This window comes from Epithele typhae, assembly GCF_022376455.1.
Source record: "Epithele typhae strain CBS 203.58 chromosome Unknown BXZ73scaffold_62, whole genome shotgun sequence".
In the NCBI taxonomy this organism is placed as follows: domain Eukaryota; kingdom Fungi; phylum Basidiomycota; class Agaricomycetes; order Polyporales; family Epitheliaceae; genus Epithele; species Epithele typhae.
The window spans coordinates 161,097-177,808 of NW_025954253.1; the positions used below are offsets into that span (position 1 = coordinate 161,097).

At 60.3% G+C, this 16,712-nt stretch overlaps 5 protein-coding genes across 5 annotated transcripts; 3 read left to right on the forward strand and 2 right to left on the reverse strand.

The window, feature by feature from the left end:
* Positions 1 to 856: 856 nt before the first annotated feature.
* BXZ73DRAFT_105201 (uncharacterized protein) lies at positions 857 to 2,033 on the forward strand (the record flags this gene model as incomplete). Its single annotated transcript, XM_048016178.1, has 5 exons — positions 857 to 904; positions 971 to 1,073; positions 1,127 to 1,187; positions 1,247 to 1,358; positions 1,818 to 2,033. The coding sequence occupies 5 exons, from the start codon at positions 857 to 859 to the stop codon at positions 2,031 to 2,033; spliced, it is 540 nt and encodes a 179-aa protein (XP_047873976.1).
* A 901-nt stretch (positions 2,034 to 2,934) lies between these two features.
* Positions 2,935 to 5,872, reverse strand: BXZ73DRAFT_105202 (glycoside hydrolase; the record flags this gene model as incomplete). The annotated part of the gene is made up of 11 exons (XM_048016179.1): positions 2,935 to 3,091; positions 3,151 to 3,619; positions 3,670 to 4,236; positions 4,288 to 4,555; positions 4,605 to 4,621; positions 4,674 to 4,813; positions 4,865 to 4,999; positions 5,051 to 5,264; positions 5,321 to 5,465; positions 5,515 to 5,593; positions 5,649 to 5,872. The coding sequence occupies 11 exons, from the start codon at positions 5,870 to 5,872 to the stop codon at positions 2,935 to 2,937; spliced, it is 2,415 nt and encodes an 804-aa protein (XP_047873977.1).
* Positions 5,873 to 6,665: 793 nt separating this feature from the next.
* Positions 6,666 to 9,613, forward strand: BXZ73DRAFT_105203 (glycoside hydrolase family 92 protein; the record flags this gene model as incomplete). Its single annotated transcript, XM_048016180.1, has 13 exons — positions 6,666 to 6,784; positions 6,835 to 7,190; positions 7,254 to 7,912; positions 7,965 to 8,057; positions 8,106 to 8,139; positions 8,196 to 8,340; positions 8,394 to 8,412; positions 8,464 to 8,572; positions 8,622 to 8,932; positions 8,987 to 9,103; positions 9,157 to 9,251; positions 9,302 to 9,518; positions 9,575 to 9,613. 13 exons carry the CDS (start codon positions 6,666 to 6,668, stop codon positions 9,611 to 9,613), a joined length of 2,313 nt encoding a protein of 770 aa, XP_047873978.1.
* Positions 9,614 to 10,495: 882 nt separating this feature from the next.
* BXZ73DRAFT_4611 (heterokaryon incompatibility protein-domain-containing protein) lies at positions 10,496 to 11,481 on the forward strand (the record flags this gene model as incomplete). The annotated part of the gene is made up of 3 exons (XM_048019634.1): positions 10,496 to 10,699; positions 10,877 to 11,097; positions 11,121 to 11,481. Coding segments are annotated over 3 exons (786 nt in total), but the record flags the coding sequence as incomplete, so codon positions are not given.
* A 1,152-nt stretch (positions 11,482 to 12,633) lies between these two features.
* Positions 12,634 to 14,655, reverse strand: BXZ73DRAFT_52891 (HET-domain-containing protein; the record flags this gene model as incomplete). The annotated part of the gene is made up of 2 exons (XM_048020892.1): positions 12,634 to 14,433; positions 14,530 to 14,655. The coding sequence occupies 2 exons, from the start codon at positions 14,653 to 14,655 to the stop codon at positions 12,634 to 12,636; spliced, it is 1,926 nt and encodes a 641-aa protein (XP_047873980.1).
* Positions 14,656 to 16,712: the final 2,057 nt, after the last annotated feature.

Below are 16,712 nucleotides of genomic sequence, written 5' to 3' on the forward strand. Positions count from 1 at the left end.
CTGTGCGACATGTGAGCGCAAGCAGGCAAGCTAGCGTTGCAGCGTGTATGCGCGCGAGCGACTCATGTTGACTCATGTACATGGTAGACAGCGAATATAAAAGAGCGCACTTCTGGAGGAGCAATCTCCAGAAGCTGCTTGGGCTTTCGTACCTCCAATCTCCCTCGCGAGTCTCGGCCGGTGCGCTATCTAATCTCGTAGATAGCCGCGCGCGCTAAGGCGTCTCAGGAGGGAAATGGGCCCGCCGAACTTATGCTGGTCCGCAAAATCGACAGTGACAGACACGATGTGACATGGTGTGACCATACGCGTCGTATTCTCGGAGGAACACGGAAAAGCCGGCCCGGTCATACAGACTCAGGACAGTCGTGATCCTGGCTTTCCTTCCATCTCCGGATCCGCCTGCGCTTTCGTACACACACCCACATCCCCGCACCTCTGGCAGATCGCGCAGCCAACTTCCTTTCTTCTGTTCTTCTCCAAGTTCATGTTGACCGCTTCATTGTCGACTGCCCCCACGCAAGGGCGCCCGCCTTGACGACCGCCGCCCTGAGCTCGAGCAGAAGCCAACGACAGATCTCGCTCGCTGACGACGAGGCCCTCCTCAATTTTGGATGGCCCAATCGGCAGCGCGCGCCCCGCAGGGTCAGCCTTCAGGAATTCCAAGCCCCCGGCGTCGGCGCGTCGGTCTCCTCGGTGCGCGGCCTCGGGCAGCGTCTCAGGGACGGGAAGGCACGCAATATAACACCACCCCGGCCACACGAGCTCGGTCCCGACTGCCCCGGCTGGCTCTGCTTCCCCCTTCGCTCTTTGCTCTACGTCCTTCTCTCCTTCGCTGGGCGTAGACCGCCGCGCGATGAGCCCTCTTCCGGTCATTCTCCGCGTGCCCCTCTGGATCGTCCTCGTGAGTGCCTTTTTCTTCGTGCGTAGGGGCTGGAGGGAAGGGCTGAGTGCGGATTTGGACGCGCAGTGGGTGTTCGCTGGGATCCTCACCATTATCACCATCGTTCGTCTCTCCTATACTACCCACCTCCCCCCCGGAGATACCCTCAATGGAGGCCGCGACTTCTTCGGTGCGTTGGTGTTCGCTTTGTGAGCCCGGCTTCTCTCAATGACCTCTTCGCAGACCCTATCGTGGTCGAGCTACTCGTCTCCTCAATACTCGCCCTAGGCACGATACCATTCGTGTACGTCTCCTGTGGCTCCCGTGAGAACCGTTGCGCTCACCCACACTCGTGCGCCGCAGGCTGCGATGGATCCCCCCTCAATTCTCGTCTCAGTCGTCAAACAACGTCTTCGAGCTCGGTTCAGTGGGCCTCCTGTGGTTGTTCTGGTTGTCCGGATGCGTCGTGTCAACGGTAAGTTGCCCTCATCGTGTTCTGCGTTCCCCCCTTCCCTCGGCAGCCACGGCAGTTGTGGGAGTCGTTCGTGTCTGGGTTCCGCCTCTGGGCGCGGATCGCTTCTTCTCGATGCTAGCTGCAGAGAGGATGGACCGCGACTTCTTCACTTGGCAGGATACGGCGCGCGACGGGCGAGCCCGCCGCAGTGTGGGGAGTCATGGCGAAAGTCCGGTGCCCCGCAGGACGCAACGCGGGGACTCCGCAGGTCCGTGTCCCCGTCCCACCAGACCGTCGTCACACCAGGGGGGCTGGTCAGACACTCTATTAGCCTCCCGTTCCCCCGTTCCCCCGTTCCCCCGTTCCCCCGTTCCCCCGTTCCCCCGTTCCCCCGTTCCCCCGTTCTCCCGTTCTCCCGTTCTCCTTCGCCTCGTTCTCGAACGCACGCTGACGCCCCTCTCTTTCTCTTCCAACCCGCAGTCTATCTGGCCCGACCTCTCCTTCTGCGCCCAGTTCGCGCAGTGCCGCACGCTCAGCGCGATGATGGCCTTCGCCTGGCTCGGCTGGGTCGCGCTCACCGGCCTCGGCGTGATCGCGATCCTCGCCGTCGCGCACAAGGCGCGCGCGCCCTCCTCGCCGATGATGGTCGAGTGGGCCGGCCCGCCGCGCCCGCGCGTCGACACCGTCTCCGTCTGACGCGGGTATGCGGATGCGCGAAGGACGGGAATGCGGTAGAGGGTGCATACCCGGAGGACATACCCGGGGAGGATGGGAGGATGGGAGGATGGGAGGATCCGTCGCGCCAGTGAGCACCGTACGCGTTCGCGGACTCGTCGCGCACACTTGTCTTTCGATTTCTTGCCGTGTACGTTACGCGCATGCGGCCGCCTTCGCATGTTGTATCATACTTGCCCGTCGCGGGCGTTTGCGACGGTTTCTGCGACGAGTTTATCTGACCGCCGGCCGGTGGGCGCGACAAGCGAACTTATAGCGGCGATGCGCGTACACGCCGTGCATTGAACTCGAGTCGTGACGCCCGCCTCCTCCCCTCGATATCGTCTGTCACCGAAAGTCCCTTGTTCCTCGAGCGCAGTCAACAGCTGCGGCGTGCAGCATCGACAAGGAGAGCGGCGCCGAGCTCACAGCAGCCATCAGCTCGATGTACCGCGTCAGCATACCGATACCAGACGACTCAGCTCATCCCCGCCCGCGCTCGCGCTCGACGACTTCCCCCTCGTCGACCTCTACTGCAGCGCCTGCTTCGTGACCGACTCCTCCTCCACCCGGAATCTCGGGTCTGCCCCTCGCTGTGGCGACTGGTATGTATGCTCCCGCCAAAACCTACGCCATGTCCACCGACGACCCCACACTGTCCACGGCGGACTGGCAGATGCGGCCCTCGTACTCAGTTACTCATCCCGCGGCACGAGATCGGAGGGCAGGTGGCCGCAAACGCGGCACGTCACGGATCGCGGAGTTTAGACAGTATATGGAGCAGGAAGGAACGTTGGACGTAAAGCTCATGTCTGCCCTGAGGTGAAACGGCGTCATATCGTAGCCCCCCACTAATGTACACAAACAGGCCTCCCGCGTTCGGCTACCGAACCGTGAGAGTAGCGTTGAGGAACCTCTGGTCGCTCGTCCCGACTTTGATCGCAAACGCGCCCGGCTCGACGACGAACTTGTTGTCGAGCGTCCACAGCGCGAGCTGGCTCCCGAGCACGGGGATCGTGACCGTCTTCGACTCGCCCGCGCTGCGAGTACGGTCACGTCAGCTCTCTGCACTGCGGCGGGACAGACGGAAGAGACGCACGCAAGAGGGACCTTCTGGAAGCCCACGAGCTCCTGGTTGGGCGTCACAATGGACGAGACGACGTCGGTGGCGTACACCTGCACGACCTCCGCGCCGTCAACGGTGCCGGTGTTGTGCACGGTGACGGTGACGTTGAAGTCCTCCCCGGGTGAGATCCTCGCGCTCGAAAGGGTGAGGTCGGTGTAGTTGAACGTCGTGTAACTCAGACCGTGCCCGAAGCTCCAGATCGGCACGGGCGAGTCGAGCACGTACTGGTGCCCGAAGTGCAGCGTGCCGTCGTCCGCGATAGAACCCGGGTCGACGAAGCGTGCGGCCTTGAGGTAGTTGTAGAACACAGGCGTCGTCCCGACCGAGCGGGGGAAGGAGACAGGGAGCTTTCCGGACGGGTTCGCATCCCCAAAGACGATCTCGGCGAGCGCGAGGCCGCCGAGCTCACCGGGGTAGAACTGCTGGATGACGGCATCGGCGTCTGGAGGAGGGTCAGCGGGACACGGGCGGTCGGTCATGGGAGATACGCACGTGCTTGGATCCATGGCTCAGCGACGGGCTTGCCGCTGATGAGGACGACGATGACAGGGCCCTTCGCAGCGTCGGTGACCGCCTGGACGAGCTGCATCTGCGCCCCCACCAGGCCGAGATCGGAGACGTCGACGTGCTCGCCCGTGGTTGCATTGGTGCCCGGTGTCCAGAGGAGAGTTTGGTCCAGAGTCCACGTGCCCACCATCACAACTGTCGCGTCCGCACTCTTCGCGGCATCGACCGCAGCCTGGATGCCTGACGGGTCGTTCGACCACAATTCGCAACCCTGCGCGTACTTGATCTCAACGGAGGTGTTCGCAAGCAGCTGGGTGAAACCGGCGAGCGGGGAGATGCCGTTAAGAGACGCGTTGAAGAACACATAGTCGCCAAACGACACGCGATCCACTTGCGGACCGACGAGCGCGACCGACGAGATGGACTTGCTGAGGGGAAGTGCTCTATTGTGGTTCTCGAGAAGGACGATCGTCTCTTGTTCCATTTGGTGCAATAGCTCTCGGGTCTCGGGGGTGCGAAGGGTCGACAGATAGTCGTCGTACGGGTAGGGATCTGTGTATGGCGTGAGCAAGAGGCAAAGTAAGGGGGAGAACGTGAGCGTACTTTCGAACAGCCCAAGCGAGAACTTGGTGCGCAACATGGCCTTGACCGTCTCATCTACTAGCTTAATGTCCACTGTCCCAGCGGCGATCTGGTCCGGGAGAGTGAGGAATGTGTAGGTGCCGCCGCCCATCTCGCCGCTCAAGCCGTTTTCAAGTGTGACCTTGGCGGCGCACTCGCGTGAGTCGCACGTCCCGTGTTGGTTGATGAGAAGGTCGACAGAACCGGCGTCGGTCGTGACCCAGTACTTGTAGCCCCATTCGTTACGAAGCTGCACTGCTAATCAGTTTTGCGGCCATACTGCGCTTATATTGACATACAATATCCGTGAGGAGGTCTATAATTAATGACGTCAGCTATGTTTCCGGTAACCTTCAACACAGACGTACGCTTGTTCGCGATGGCCGGGATACCGTCGTAGCTCGAGTACGCAGTCATGATCGAAAGCGACTCGACGCACGCGCGGTTGAACGGCTTGAGGTATGTGGAGCGAAGTTCGCGCTCGCCGCCGCTCACTTGCGCAGTGTTCCTGTGTCGTCTCAATCAGTTGCTGGCCCGTCGACGGCATGCGCGTACTCACAAGCCTCCTTGAGGCGACCCGAACGCGGCGAAGTGCTTGCAAGTGGCCGCCATACGCGCGATAGCGGTGTCGCTCACATTCCGTCGCGACCCAGACTGTAGCCCGGTGACGAACGCGTGGCCCATCTCGCCAGTCCTGGAGAGGATTTGAGCTCCCGCCTGGCTGAATGTGCACATGACCACTCACAAGAACGGATCCTCCCCAAAGTTCTCCTCCACTCGCCCCCAGCGGAGCTCGCGCGAAAGGTCAAGCACGGGTGCAAAGACGTGCGAGATGCCCAGGCCCTCAGCTTCGTCCGCAATCGTCACAGCTGCTTTTTGGAGCAGTTCAGGGTTGAAGGACGCGGCCCAGCCGATCGGGGATGGCCAAATGGTACCATTGTTGGTGAAGCCGTGGAGTCCTGGTGGGAGGCGCAATGAAAAGAAGCACTGTGCACATAGACAGAGAGAAACGTACCTTCTGACTGTATCAGTGCAGGAATGCCGAGGGTGGTGTTCTCCATGAGGTACTTTTGGCCCACTGTTACTCCAAAGACAAACTTGTCCCATGGTGTGAGGTAGCCGCCCCAGATCGAGCCGCCTTTGAGGCGCATCATCTCCTCCTGATATCGAATGAGACGCGGGAAGGGAGTAAAGAGAATGGGGACGTACCAGCCCGGTCTGGTTGAAAGTGAGCGTGTCGTCGAGGGGGTCCGTGAGGTTCATCCACCCGTTCATGTCTCCTTGTATGCTGTATGCGCATATATCCAGGTCTGGAGCGAGAATAGAGAGCAAAAGGGACTTACAGCTGGGCGACCTTCTCCTCCACCGTCATCCTCGGCAAAAGATCGTTCACCCTGTCCTCAATGTCCGCCTTCGGGTCCTTGTAGATGGGCCTTGAGCCGTCATTGTTCGTCGCGCGAGCGTGAACGGGAAAGTGGAGGTCGTCGCGGACGCCGAAAGTGTTCACTGACGCGTCCACCACCGCCGTCCAGAGTAGGGGGAGCACCGAGAAGGCAAGTCCGCGCATCGCGTTGACCCGTATAATGGAGGTGGCGGGATCGACGCGTTTGACTGATCGACTTATACCCCGGGCGCAAGCGTTCACGCCCAAGGCACGGTAGGTCAGTTGACGATGGTGGGGAGTATCGTCGGACCTTGTGCCCGCGACGCAGCGGGCCGTCGACGGGTATCATGGCGCGCTCAGCGGGGCAAGCAAGACCGGGCTTGAAAGAGTGGAAGCTAAGTCCGCTCGTCCGACAATTTGCCGCAGAGCTGTTGGAATGAGCAGAGGATGTCACAGTGGTGAACAAGCTGGGAAGAACAGCTAACTTACGATGGGCATGATGAAAAGGTGAGGTGATGACATCGGCCTTTGGGGGGTTCTCCGCGCTTCTCAGGCGGTCTTCAGACGAGTCTGCGGTGCGAATTTGCAAGATGGGGCATGGCGATGGCAGGTGACTAGACCACGAGGGAGGTTACGTTATGAGAGATTTGAGTATTATCGGCGTAAGCGAGACATGTCGGGCGGAACAGGGAGACTTTGGGAGCAAGTTCGAGAAGGTGGTGGACAGGAGATGAATGCGGGAGGGCGTGGCTCGCTGAGAACAAGTCGACCGGCGGCTGGGGTAATAATCGGCGATTGTCGGAGTTTAAATCAGAGTCAACTGTTATTACTTAACGTCAGAGTCTATTCGTGAGACCAGCCACGTGGCCGTCTGCAGTTCACTTCAAGTTGCACGGAGCGCTCACGACCTTGTCTGGTGACCACCACCAAGCACCAAGTACTGGGACTTGGGCACCAGTGGTTCCCGCTCGACGATATGGCTCGTTTGCTTGCTTTTGCGCTCCTCGCTGCGACCACCAATGCTCAGCTTCACCGGCGTGACGCCCCACCAGCATTCTCAAAACCCGCGAGTACCGCAGTCGATTTCGTTGACCCGTGAGTCCATGAGGGTGTACGCGAGTCGGTCACTGATAGCATACAAAAAGCTTCATAGGAAATGGCGGGGACTCTCCCAACGGATCTGGAGGCATGATACCTTCTACTGCGCCTCCCTTTGCCATGACCCGCTGGGTCGCTCAAACTCGTCAGAACTATGTTTCCGTCACACCGTACAACTACACGGACACCTCCATCCATGGATTCCAGGGGACACATCAACCTGCTATCTGGATGGGCGAGAGTGGCCAAGCAATCATCGCCCCCGGTGCTGGTACTGTACGACCCATCTTCGAGGACCGCGGGATGTCCTTCAGTCACGCCAATGAGGTTGCGACCGCGGGGTACTACTCTGTCCTTCTCGACTCTATCGAGGGCGGGACCATACACGGCGAGCAGTCTGCCAGTACGCTCTCCTCCTGCTCTCACCCCCTGCCCACGTGTCTGAAATGACGTCACCTTCTGCCAGCGTCTCGCGTCGGCCACCTCCGCTTCACATTCACAAACACCGCCGCGCCCTACGTCCTCGTCGAGGCGACGCGCGCATCTGTCATGGGCTCCGACGATCCTACCAACGTCACCTACCCACTCGGCGCGATCGCCATCGACCCCGCAAAGCGCGAGATCAGCGGTCGCAACCCGGAACGGCAGGACTTCATCATCGGTCCCAACTCCGCACCCTCGTTCAACGGGTACTTCGTCGCGCGCTTCAACAAGCCGTTCGAGAGCTTCGGCACGGCGCAGAACGGCTCGGTTGCGGAGGGCGCGACGGAGGGCGCGGGCGCGCTCTTGTCCGCGTTTGCGCGCTTCGCGGAGAACACGAAGGTAGTGGACGTGCGTGTGGGGGTGTCGTTCATCTCCGTCGAACAGGCACGGAAGAACCTGGACGCTGAGGTCCCGGACGGGACGACACTTGAGCAGACGGTGGAGAAAACGCGCGCAGCGTGGGTGGAAAAGCTCGACCTCGTCCAGATCGAGGGTGCCAGTGAGGACGAGAGCGTCATGTTCTACACGGGCATCTTCCGCACTCTGCAGTACCCGTACGAGCAGAGCGAAGATGGCGAGTACTACTCTGGATATGACGACATGGTGCACGAGGGGGAGTCCTACACTGGTTACTCGATCTGGGTAAGTGAGCATTCTCTTAGTATTCCATACTCGCTGACCAGTACACTTGCAGGACACCTTCCGTGCCGAGTGGGCGTGGCAGATTCTCCTTGCTCCCGAGCGCATCCCGGGAATGGTTACCAGCATGCTCCAGGACTACACCGAGGTATGCTTTCGATCTCGTGTATCATGTAGATGCTGACGAATCGTGTAGGGAGGCTGGTTGCCCATGTGGAAGAACATTGTTGGTTAGTACCGGTGTTCCATGCGTTTCTCAAAGTGTCCCTCATGCTTTATTACCAAGAAACCAACATCATGGTTGGAACTCATGCTGACTCTTTGATTGCTGAGGCCGTTATCAAAGGCATCACTGACTTCGATATCAACACCGCCTACGCGGCCGTCCACAAAGATGCGACCGTGCCTCCAGAGAACGACTGGAATACTTCGTGCGTCTCCCTGTTGATTCAGCCTCTGAAGGTCGACTGATGTTATGGTTCAGCTACTTCGACCGCGAAGAGGTCGGCCTACCACTCCCGCGCTAGTTCCAAATACTGATGACGTCATCGCAGAATGTCGGCTACGAAGTCCGCGCTGGCCTGTCTTCTGTCTACGAGGCCGATGGCTTTGTGGCCTCCGACATACACTCCGAAGCCGCCTCTCGCACGCTTGACTACGCCTGTAAGCTATTCGTCTCTCTTACTTCTCGCCTCTCACCCCGCCGTACCAGACGACGACTACGCACTCTCCGTCCTCGCGGCGGCGCTCGGTAAATCCGAGGACTCGGCCCACTTCCGCGCCCGGGCTTTCTCTGCGCCTTTCACGATCTTCAACAACGACACGGGCTTCATGGAGGCGCGCAACGCGAGCGGCGCGTGGGCGGGCCAGGACGCGGGCTGGACCGAGGGCGACATGTGGGCGTACACGTTCGACGTCGTGCACGATGTCCCGGCGCTCATTCAGAGACGTGGTGGGAACGCGAGCTTCGTCGCGTTCTTGGACCAGCACTTTGACGGCGGGCACAACGATCACACCAACGAGGTCCGTCGCTTGATCCCTGCCCTGAAAATGCCGTCTTAGACTTTTGTTTTCCAGCCCTCGCACCATATTCCATACTTCTATTCGCTTGCCGGCGCGGCGTCAAAGTCACAGTCGCGCATTCGCGAGATCGCCAAAGACAATTACAACGCCTCCGTGAACGGTCTATCTGGCGTGCGTGCTTCTCCTTCCTTGCGCATGCCACCGGCTCATATTTCCTGCCGTAGAACGAAGACTGCGGGCAGATGAGCGCGTGGTACATATTCAGCGCGCTGGGCTTCTACCCCGTCGACCCCGTGTCCGCCGAATACGTGATTGGAACGTACGCGCCGGTGCTTTTCTCTGCTTCTTCACGCTCACCCTCGCGTGCAGACCGTTCTTCGACAAGGTCACGATCGCCCTCCCCGGCGCGCCCAAGCCGCTCGTTATCACCTCGCCCGGCGCGCCCTTCAAGCCGTACATCAAGAGCGTGTCCGTCAACGGCCGCGAACTCGCGCAGCCGATCCTGACGCACGCGGACATCGCCCGCGGGGGCACGATCGAGTTCGAGATGAGCGATGCACCGCAGGCGTGGTGCTCCGCGACGCTCGTGAGTGCACAGATCCGTGCTCGCGTCGAAAGGGGGAGCTGACGCGTGTCCCGCAGGCGAAGGGAGAAAAGAGGTATGAACACGTCGAGCTGTGATACGCCGATCGTGGGGCGCCTTCTGACTTGTTTCCGCACGGCTGTGGCTGCAGAAGTGCGTGAAGTACCCGGTCTGGTAAAAAACGAGCCGAGGAGAGTACGCTTGCAGCCTCATGGACGCGTTTTAGCCCATATCTACATTGTGGTCACTACGGAGACTGTCAGTGAATACGAGAACGAGACAATTGAAAACCTGTATGGACATCATGTTGACTCGTGACGGAGACATAGAGAGACAAAGAGCCTCAGAGGCGTTGAGACCGAAACCGGCGAGCCGCTGATCAAGCGCTCAACTCGAGGGCCCGGACGATCCCGGCCTCCGCATCCGATCCCCGGAGAGCGCCAGCTCAGCTGGAGTCGGCTCTTCCTCTCTGGATGCTCTTCCCTCCCTCCAAGCTCTGAGGCGTCTACCATCGCCTCCTCATTTCATGACTTTGACTATCGAAATTTTGAGCCTCCCGTGGCCAACCGACGAGACTGTCCCCGATTACCAATGAGACAGGTGCGCGCGACCCCTGGACCTCGTAACTTATATTCAACTCGCGAAGACGTGGAATGAATGACTCCCTAAGTTGTCATCCCTCGGCGGTCCGCGTGCGCGCCATAAGTGGGACCTCGGAGGTTTTAGCACGGCCAGCGCCTCTCTTCATGGGGAGGCTCACCATGCGACGTCAGTGGGGCGCATACTTCCCCGCTACGTTTTCCTCACCAAAGCCCACCAGTTCCTCGACACAAGAGCCTCAAGACATCACCAGCATCTCGTTCCACAGCCTGCGCTGTAAACGCTGCCACAACACACGCCGCTCCCTACATTTGACTTGGTCAGTTTTCTTTCTGACGTGTCTCTAACATAAGTCTGAAATCTCAGTTGCTATAGCCCCAATGTGGCTGCTCGGTACTAGATGTGCAAATCTGGTCTTATTTCCTCGTGCGGAAGACGTTCCCCGGGGTTACGCCATCTTATCACATACCTGGTCGGCCGAAGAAGATACTTTCCAAAAGATCCAAGCACTTAACAAGAAATTCGATCAAACTCCCTCGCTTCAAGACCACGACCTCCCACGAACACGAGAGGAGCTGAACGAAGTCATCACTAATGCAGTCGTGTCAGCGCTGTCCATGATCCTACCGGAAAAGCAGAGCTATCTCGATGCACTTAGTCAACACCGCTCCTTCACAACCACCTCCACATCCACGTCGATCCACAACATCGCTCAGGACAGGCCTGAGACCGCCAACCCGCGCGACTGTCTCACTCCGAAGGTCCGCTCCTTCCTGGAGCTCGCCGAGAAAGCCGGTTTCGAGTACGCTTGGGTCGACACCTGCTGCATCGACAAGACGAGCAGCGCCGAGCTTTCCGAAGCTATCAACTCGATGTTCCAGTACTACGCCCTCTCCAGCGCGTGCTACGTTTACCTCGACGACGTTAACACCGACGGCATCGCTCTCACCGGGCCCTCTCCAGCGCCGTATCCCCTCTGGACGTGATTGCCGACTTCGAGCTAAGCAGGTGGCATAGCCGTGGATGGACACTTCAGGAGCTGATCGCCTCCCGCGTTGTCGTGTTCTTCTCTAGTCAATGGACGCCTATCGGCACCAAGTTCGAACTCGCGGATATCCTCGAGAGCGCGACCCGTATCCCCTCGTCCGTCCTTCGGTTTCAGACCTCGATCACGGACGTCAGTATTGCGGCGCGCATGTCTTGGGCCTCAACACGGGAGACGACGAGACGCGAAGACATCGCGTACTGCCTCTTCGGGATATTCGGGGTCAACATGCCGACCCTGTACGGAGAAGGCGACAACGCGTTTTCGCGGCTTCTAGAGGCGATCATGAAGACGTCTCGCGATGCCTCGATATTCCTCTGGCAGTGGCGAGGGAAATCCCACTTTCACGACCTGAGCTCTCTGCTCTCTGGTCTGAGCGAGATCCCCGCTGTCGATGGCCACCTCCTTCCCTCCCACCCCTGGGAGTTCACGAACACTCACACCATCAAGTACGAGCCAGGCGCATTGGTGTTGGCCAGCGAGTCGACGGTACGACCGATGTTTTTGGCTCATCTGTTCGTCTGCTCACACTTCGCCCACAGGTTATTTCCACTACTTCGGCACTCGTCCCTCCCATGTTCACCTTGACCTCCGACGGGGGCATTCTTTCGGCGCCTACGATTTCCCTCGACGATGAACGCCGATTCCTCCTCGTAAACCTCTTCTGCTCCGACTGTGTCCAGGAAGGGGACGAGTCCACCCGCCGTCCGCTCTACCTCGTGCTCAGACAAGTCCGGATCGACAGGATCACCCGAGCGCCGATCTACCAGCCAGCGGCTCACAACGCCGTTTTCATGGACGAACCCATCCCCGCGGACAGATGGAGGACGACGGCCACGTGCGTCGACGCCCGCGAGTCACCTGCGGCAGGCGTCGATCCTGACGAGGAGAAGATGGACGACCTTAGGACGTTCTGTGAGGCCCTAACCAGCGACGCGCCCTTCCACTTCGTTTTTGCCGACTTCTCCAGCCTCAAAGACGCCGTGTACTTCGACAGGAGCCAGAGCGTCATCCCACGCGTGCCTTGGTCGCGTCCAAACTACCTCCTGCTCCACTTCTGGCTCTTCTCCGGCCTCATCTCCTACCCTCTCCAGATCACCCTCGGTCTCTGCCAAAACGATCCGAGAGCCGTTATCTTCAGTCGCGAACCTCACCCATCGACTGTTTCACCACCCAATCATTCCTCTCCTGCTCTGACGTCACACACCCGTCTTCCTTATATCCCTTTCCTTGCCCTCCGCTTAGGCCAACACCTCGTGGCGACGCACTCGTGCGAGACGGATCACATATCCATGGAGGGTCCATGGCCGAAGAAGCGGTTGCTGGAGATGACGATGGGTACCTTCGAAGCCTCGATCTCCCCAAGTCCTCTCAGCGTGCGCGACGGGCCGCTGCAGATTCGGTTCCGCCGGGTCGAGAGGCAATAGCCCACTGTGATCTAAGTCTGTCGTACAAGCACTACTCATTCCTGGACTACCTCGCGCGCACGCCGCGTGGGGAGAATGTGGACCCCGCGATGCGCGCGCGCATGAACGGGATGTCCCGCCGCGGGCCTTCCCCCCAGCCCACCTCAAACTCGAGGTCCAACGTCTCGCCCCGCGCACCCAGCGGGCTTCGCCGGAACTTCATCTGCACCCGCAACGCGTCCTGTGTGCTCAGACAGATGCCCGGCCTCCACGACAGGCCCTCGAACGCGCGCGTGCCATCCGCCCAGCCCTCGATGTGGTCCGTGCCGCAGGAGTGCGCGAAGACCCCCGCGAGCGGATCGCGGTGCGGCCACGTGTGGAAGCGCACGAACGCGAAGTGCGGGCGCGCCGCGGCTGGTCCCGCGCAGGGGGCGGGGAGGGCTGAGGAGCGGCCGTCGCAGCGCCCGAGGACGAGGGAGAGCCGGTTGTGCACTGCGCGGTGCTCGAACACCAGGACAAGCGGGGGCACGCCGTTCCAGGCGGCAGGGAGGTCCGTCGCGTCGACGAGGTTCCAAGCCGTAGCGGCGGCTGCGGCGAGCACGGGGGGGCGGATGTGGAAGGGCGCGGAGAGGTTGTCGCGGAGGTGGGTGACGCGTGTCCAGAGCTCTGGTGTTCGGTAGAGAGACTGCGCGCTCGGGCGCGATGAAATGTAGACGTCCGTCATTCGCCATGTGGTTTCTGGGGTTGGAGAGAGGAAGGAGAGAGGGTCGCGCGGGGTGGCGAGGCGGCAGGGTAGCCTAAAGGGCCTGAACGCAGGGAGTCCACAGGTGTAAAGCGCGCAACCGCGTACGGTAGCGTTCGTCGAGGAACGGTGGAGGATAAGGTATAGCGGCCTGTGATCTTGTGAGCAGAACAGGTCGGCGACGGCGAATGTCGGAGTGATCTCGATGATGGGGATGGTGGCGTGCGCGCCGTGTGCGGTTACGGCGAAGTGCGGGACTTCAATTGCGCCAGGATCGGAAGCTCCGAAAGACTCGCCATGTGCTTCGTGGGGTGTCGAGACGGAAGAGACGCCTCTATCTTCGAAGATGATGTTCCCAGAGCCTCTGAAGTACACGGGTGCTGGAGCGAAGAGGTGGTGCGCCGGGTCAGAAGCCGACTCGGCGTGTCGATCATGCCCTCGGGGATCCGGGATGACTTCCCCTAGCTTCAAGATGCACATAGTTCTCCCCCACGCAAAGAGGGATGTATCCGCGGTCCTTTTCATGAGCTCTTCCTGGAAGCGGTAGAACGCGCCACGACCCTCGCCGTACACTGTCGGCATGTTGATCCCGAACAACCCAAACAAACAGTATGTCTCGTCTTCGACCCTCGTTGTCGTGCGTTGAGAGGCCCAGGACATGCGCGCTGCCACGCTCATCTCCGAGATCCCTCGCTCAAACCGGAGAACAGCGATGGGGATACCCGTGGTGCCCTCAAGCAGCTCCGCAAGCTCGTACTTGGTGCCGATGGGTGTCCAGTCGCATGTGAAGAACACGACGGTGCGTGGGGCGAGAAGCTCTTGTAGTGTCCATCCACGCGAGTGCCACTTGCTCAGCTGGAAGCCCGTGCGGTTTTTATAGGTGTCTAGACGATCCCAGGTGTCCGCCGCGACGTCGTTGAGGTAGGCGTAGCAGACGCTCGAGAGCGCGTAGTACCGAAACATGGAGTTGATCGCTTCAGTCAGCTCGGCACTGCTCGTTTTGTCGATGCAGCAGGTGTCGACCCATGCCCACTCGTGGCCATCAGTCTCGGCGAAAACCAGGAAGTCGCGGATCTTGGCCGATAAGAGATCCCGGGGGACCGTTGCAGGTGCGAGGTTCCGGACCTTGGAGGTGAGGGCTCTGAGGATTATGGCGCGGACAGGGTTCGAAGGTGGGGGATGATGTGATGGTTCCCGGCAGCGTTCCTTCAAAGCATTGACGCTTTGAAAGGTGTCCTCTTGATCCGGTGAGTCCCATACATGGGAAAGGATGGCGTAACCCCCAGGAACTTCTTCAGGACTATTGAAGCAGCGCAGGTGCGCCGTGGCCGTGTGGAGGAGCCACATCACCTTGACGCTGTGCTCGGTGAGCGTTGGTCAGTAAAGATCGCACCAGGAGGAGCCCTTGAAGCCTCACCGACGCAGCTCTTCGTGGAGAAGAAGGGAGAAGAGGGGATTCCGCCATCGTGCAGCGCGCACTGCCTATTGATATACGGTGCTTACGTGATGACGGGAAGTTGGACACGTCACAGCCTGGCGGCTCACCGAGGCACTGCGCCTTGTGCCCAGCTCAAAATCTGGGTAAATGCTGTACATGGATATCCCCGTGCAGGTGCCCAACCAGAGTTTCACTTCTCCGGAGCCTCCAGCAGCAGACTTCGGCAAGTGAGGGGCAGAAACGAAGCGCGCCAGGCGCGCGCGGTGTACACGAGACGGACACTCGCTTTCCCCGAAAGGCACTTCGAACGAGACCAGGTTGCTAGCGGATTGGGATGCTTCTGTCTTGGTTCGTTGCAGTTACGCAAGGAGGTCTGAATTTCCGGTAACGATGTGTGTGCAGAGCGGGGGAGAACTACACGCGTTCGAAAACCGAAGACAAACAGACAAGAAACTCACGCAGCGCCGTTTAACGAAGCCGTCCCCTCACACAGCTCTGTATCGTCCGCGATGCTCGGCCACACCATCCAGTCCCCGCGCGCCGCATCTGCAGCACCTCCCCGCGCAGGCTCATCAGGCCCGGCGCGAACGACCCCTCGACCGCCCACTTGCCGTTGTGGTCGACCTCGCGGACCCGCGAATACGGCCCTCCAGCGCGCGCGTCGCCCCACGTCTTCGGGGACATGTGCCAGCGGATCGTGCAGAAATGCGCACGAGACAGGTCGCGTGCAGGCGGATCGTCCGTCCCGCGGTGGCAGTGGCGAAGGTGGGCGGCCCGAGGTAGGGGGGACGGTGATCTGCAGCGAGACATATGATAGGCGCCAGAAGTGGACCTGGAGCGGGTCGCCCATCCACGGCGCGCGGGGGACGGTGCAGCACAGTCTGTCGAACACCACCCGTTGCTGGAGCTGGAGGAAGTCCGTGAAGGCGAGGCGAACCGGCGCTGTGCTCGTCGTTGCCGCGCACAGCAGCTTGAGGATGGCCCTTCCGAGCTACTGGTCCGGCGTGTACGACGGCCGCGCGACGATACATATCTTTGATCACCGAATCGACCTCTACTGCGCTGTGTGTGGCGCCGGCGGGAGGCATGGGGAGCTTCCGCATGGCGAAGATGGGCGGCCGGCGGTGAGATGAAGCACGGTTGGGTGGGAGGGGCCAGAGAGTCGTTGGCGCAGTTGTCGAGGATCGGGTGGGTTGCTCGCCACAGGAAGAGCGAAGTGTCGCGGAGCATCTTCATAATCTCCTCCAGCAGCAAGTAGAACGCGTTCTCGCCTTCACTGCTCAGGGTGGGGATGTTGACCAAACACAGACCGAAAAGGGAGTACGCCTGGTCTTCGGGGGTTGACGTCCCGACGTCCAGGACATGCACGCCGCAATGCTCGTGTCCACGAACAGCTTCTCGAAGTGGAGCACGGAGACGGGAACGCGCATGGTTTGCTCGAGGGCCTCGGCGAGCTCGTACTTGGTCCCGAGCGGCGTCCAGTCCTTCGAGTAGAACATGATGACGCACGGCGCGATGAGCTCCTGCAACGTCCGGCTACACTTGCGCCACCTCCTGCCGCGGAAGCTGTTCTTCGGAGTGCTGTCGTCGGAGATGAGGCCTGTGAACTTGATGCTCTGCGTTGACACGTCACTGAGGTCGACGTAACAGATGCCGGAGAGGAGTAGTATTGGAACACCGAGTTGGTCGCTTCGGTAAGTTCTGCGCTACTCGACTTGTCGATGTGGCAGGTGTCGATCCAGGCGTACGTGTACCCGACCTTCTCCGCGTGTTCGAGGAACGCGCAGACCTTCGACGACAAGCAATCACGAGGGCTGAAGATCTGCTCGGAGGGGGAGGGTCCTCGACTTCGACCTCGGTCACCTGGACAGGGCTTTTGATGCGGCACAGTCCTGAGTCTCTGTCGCAAGGGCAGCACCCTGAGTTTGTGTTTCGACTCCGCCCTGTGTCGCAGTGGCATTTGGAA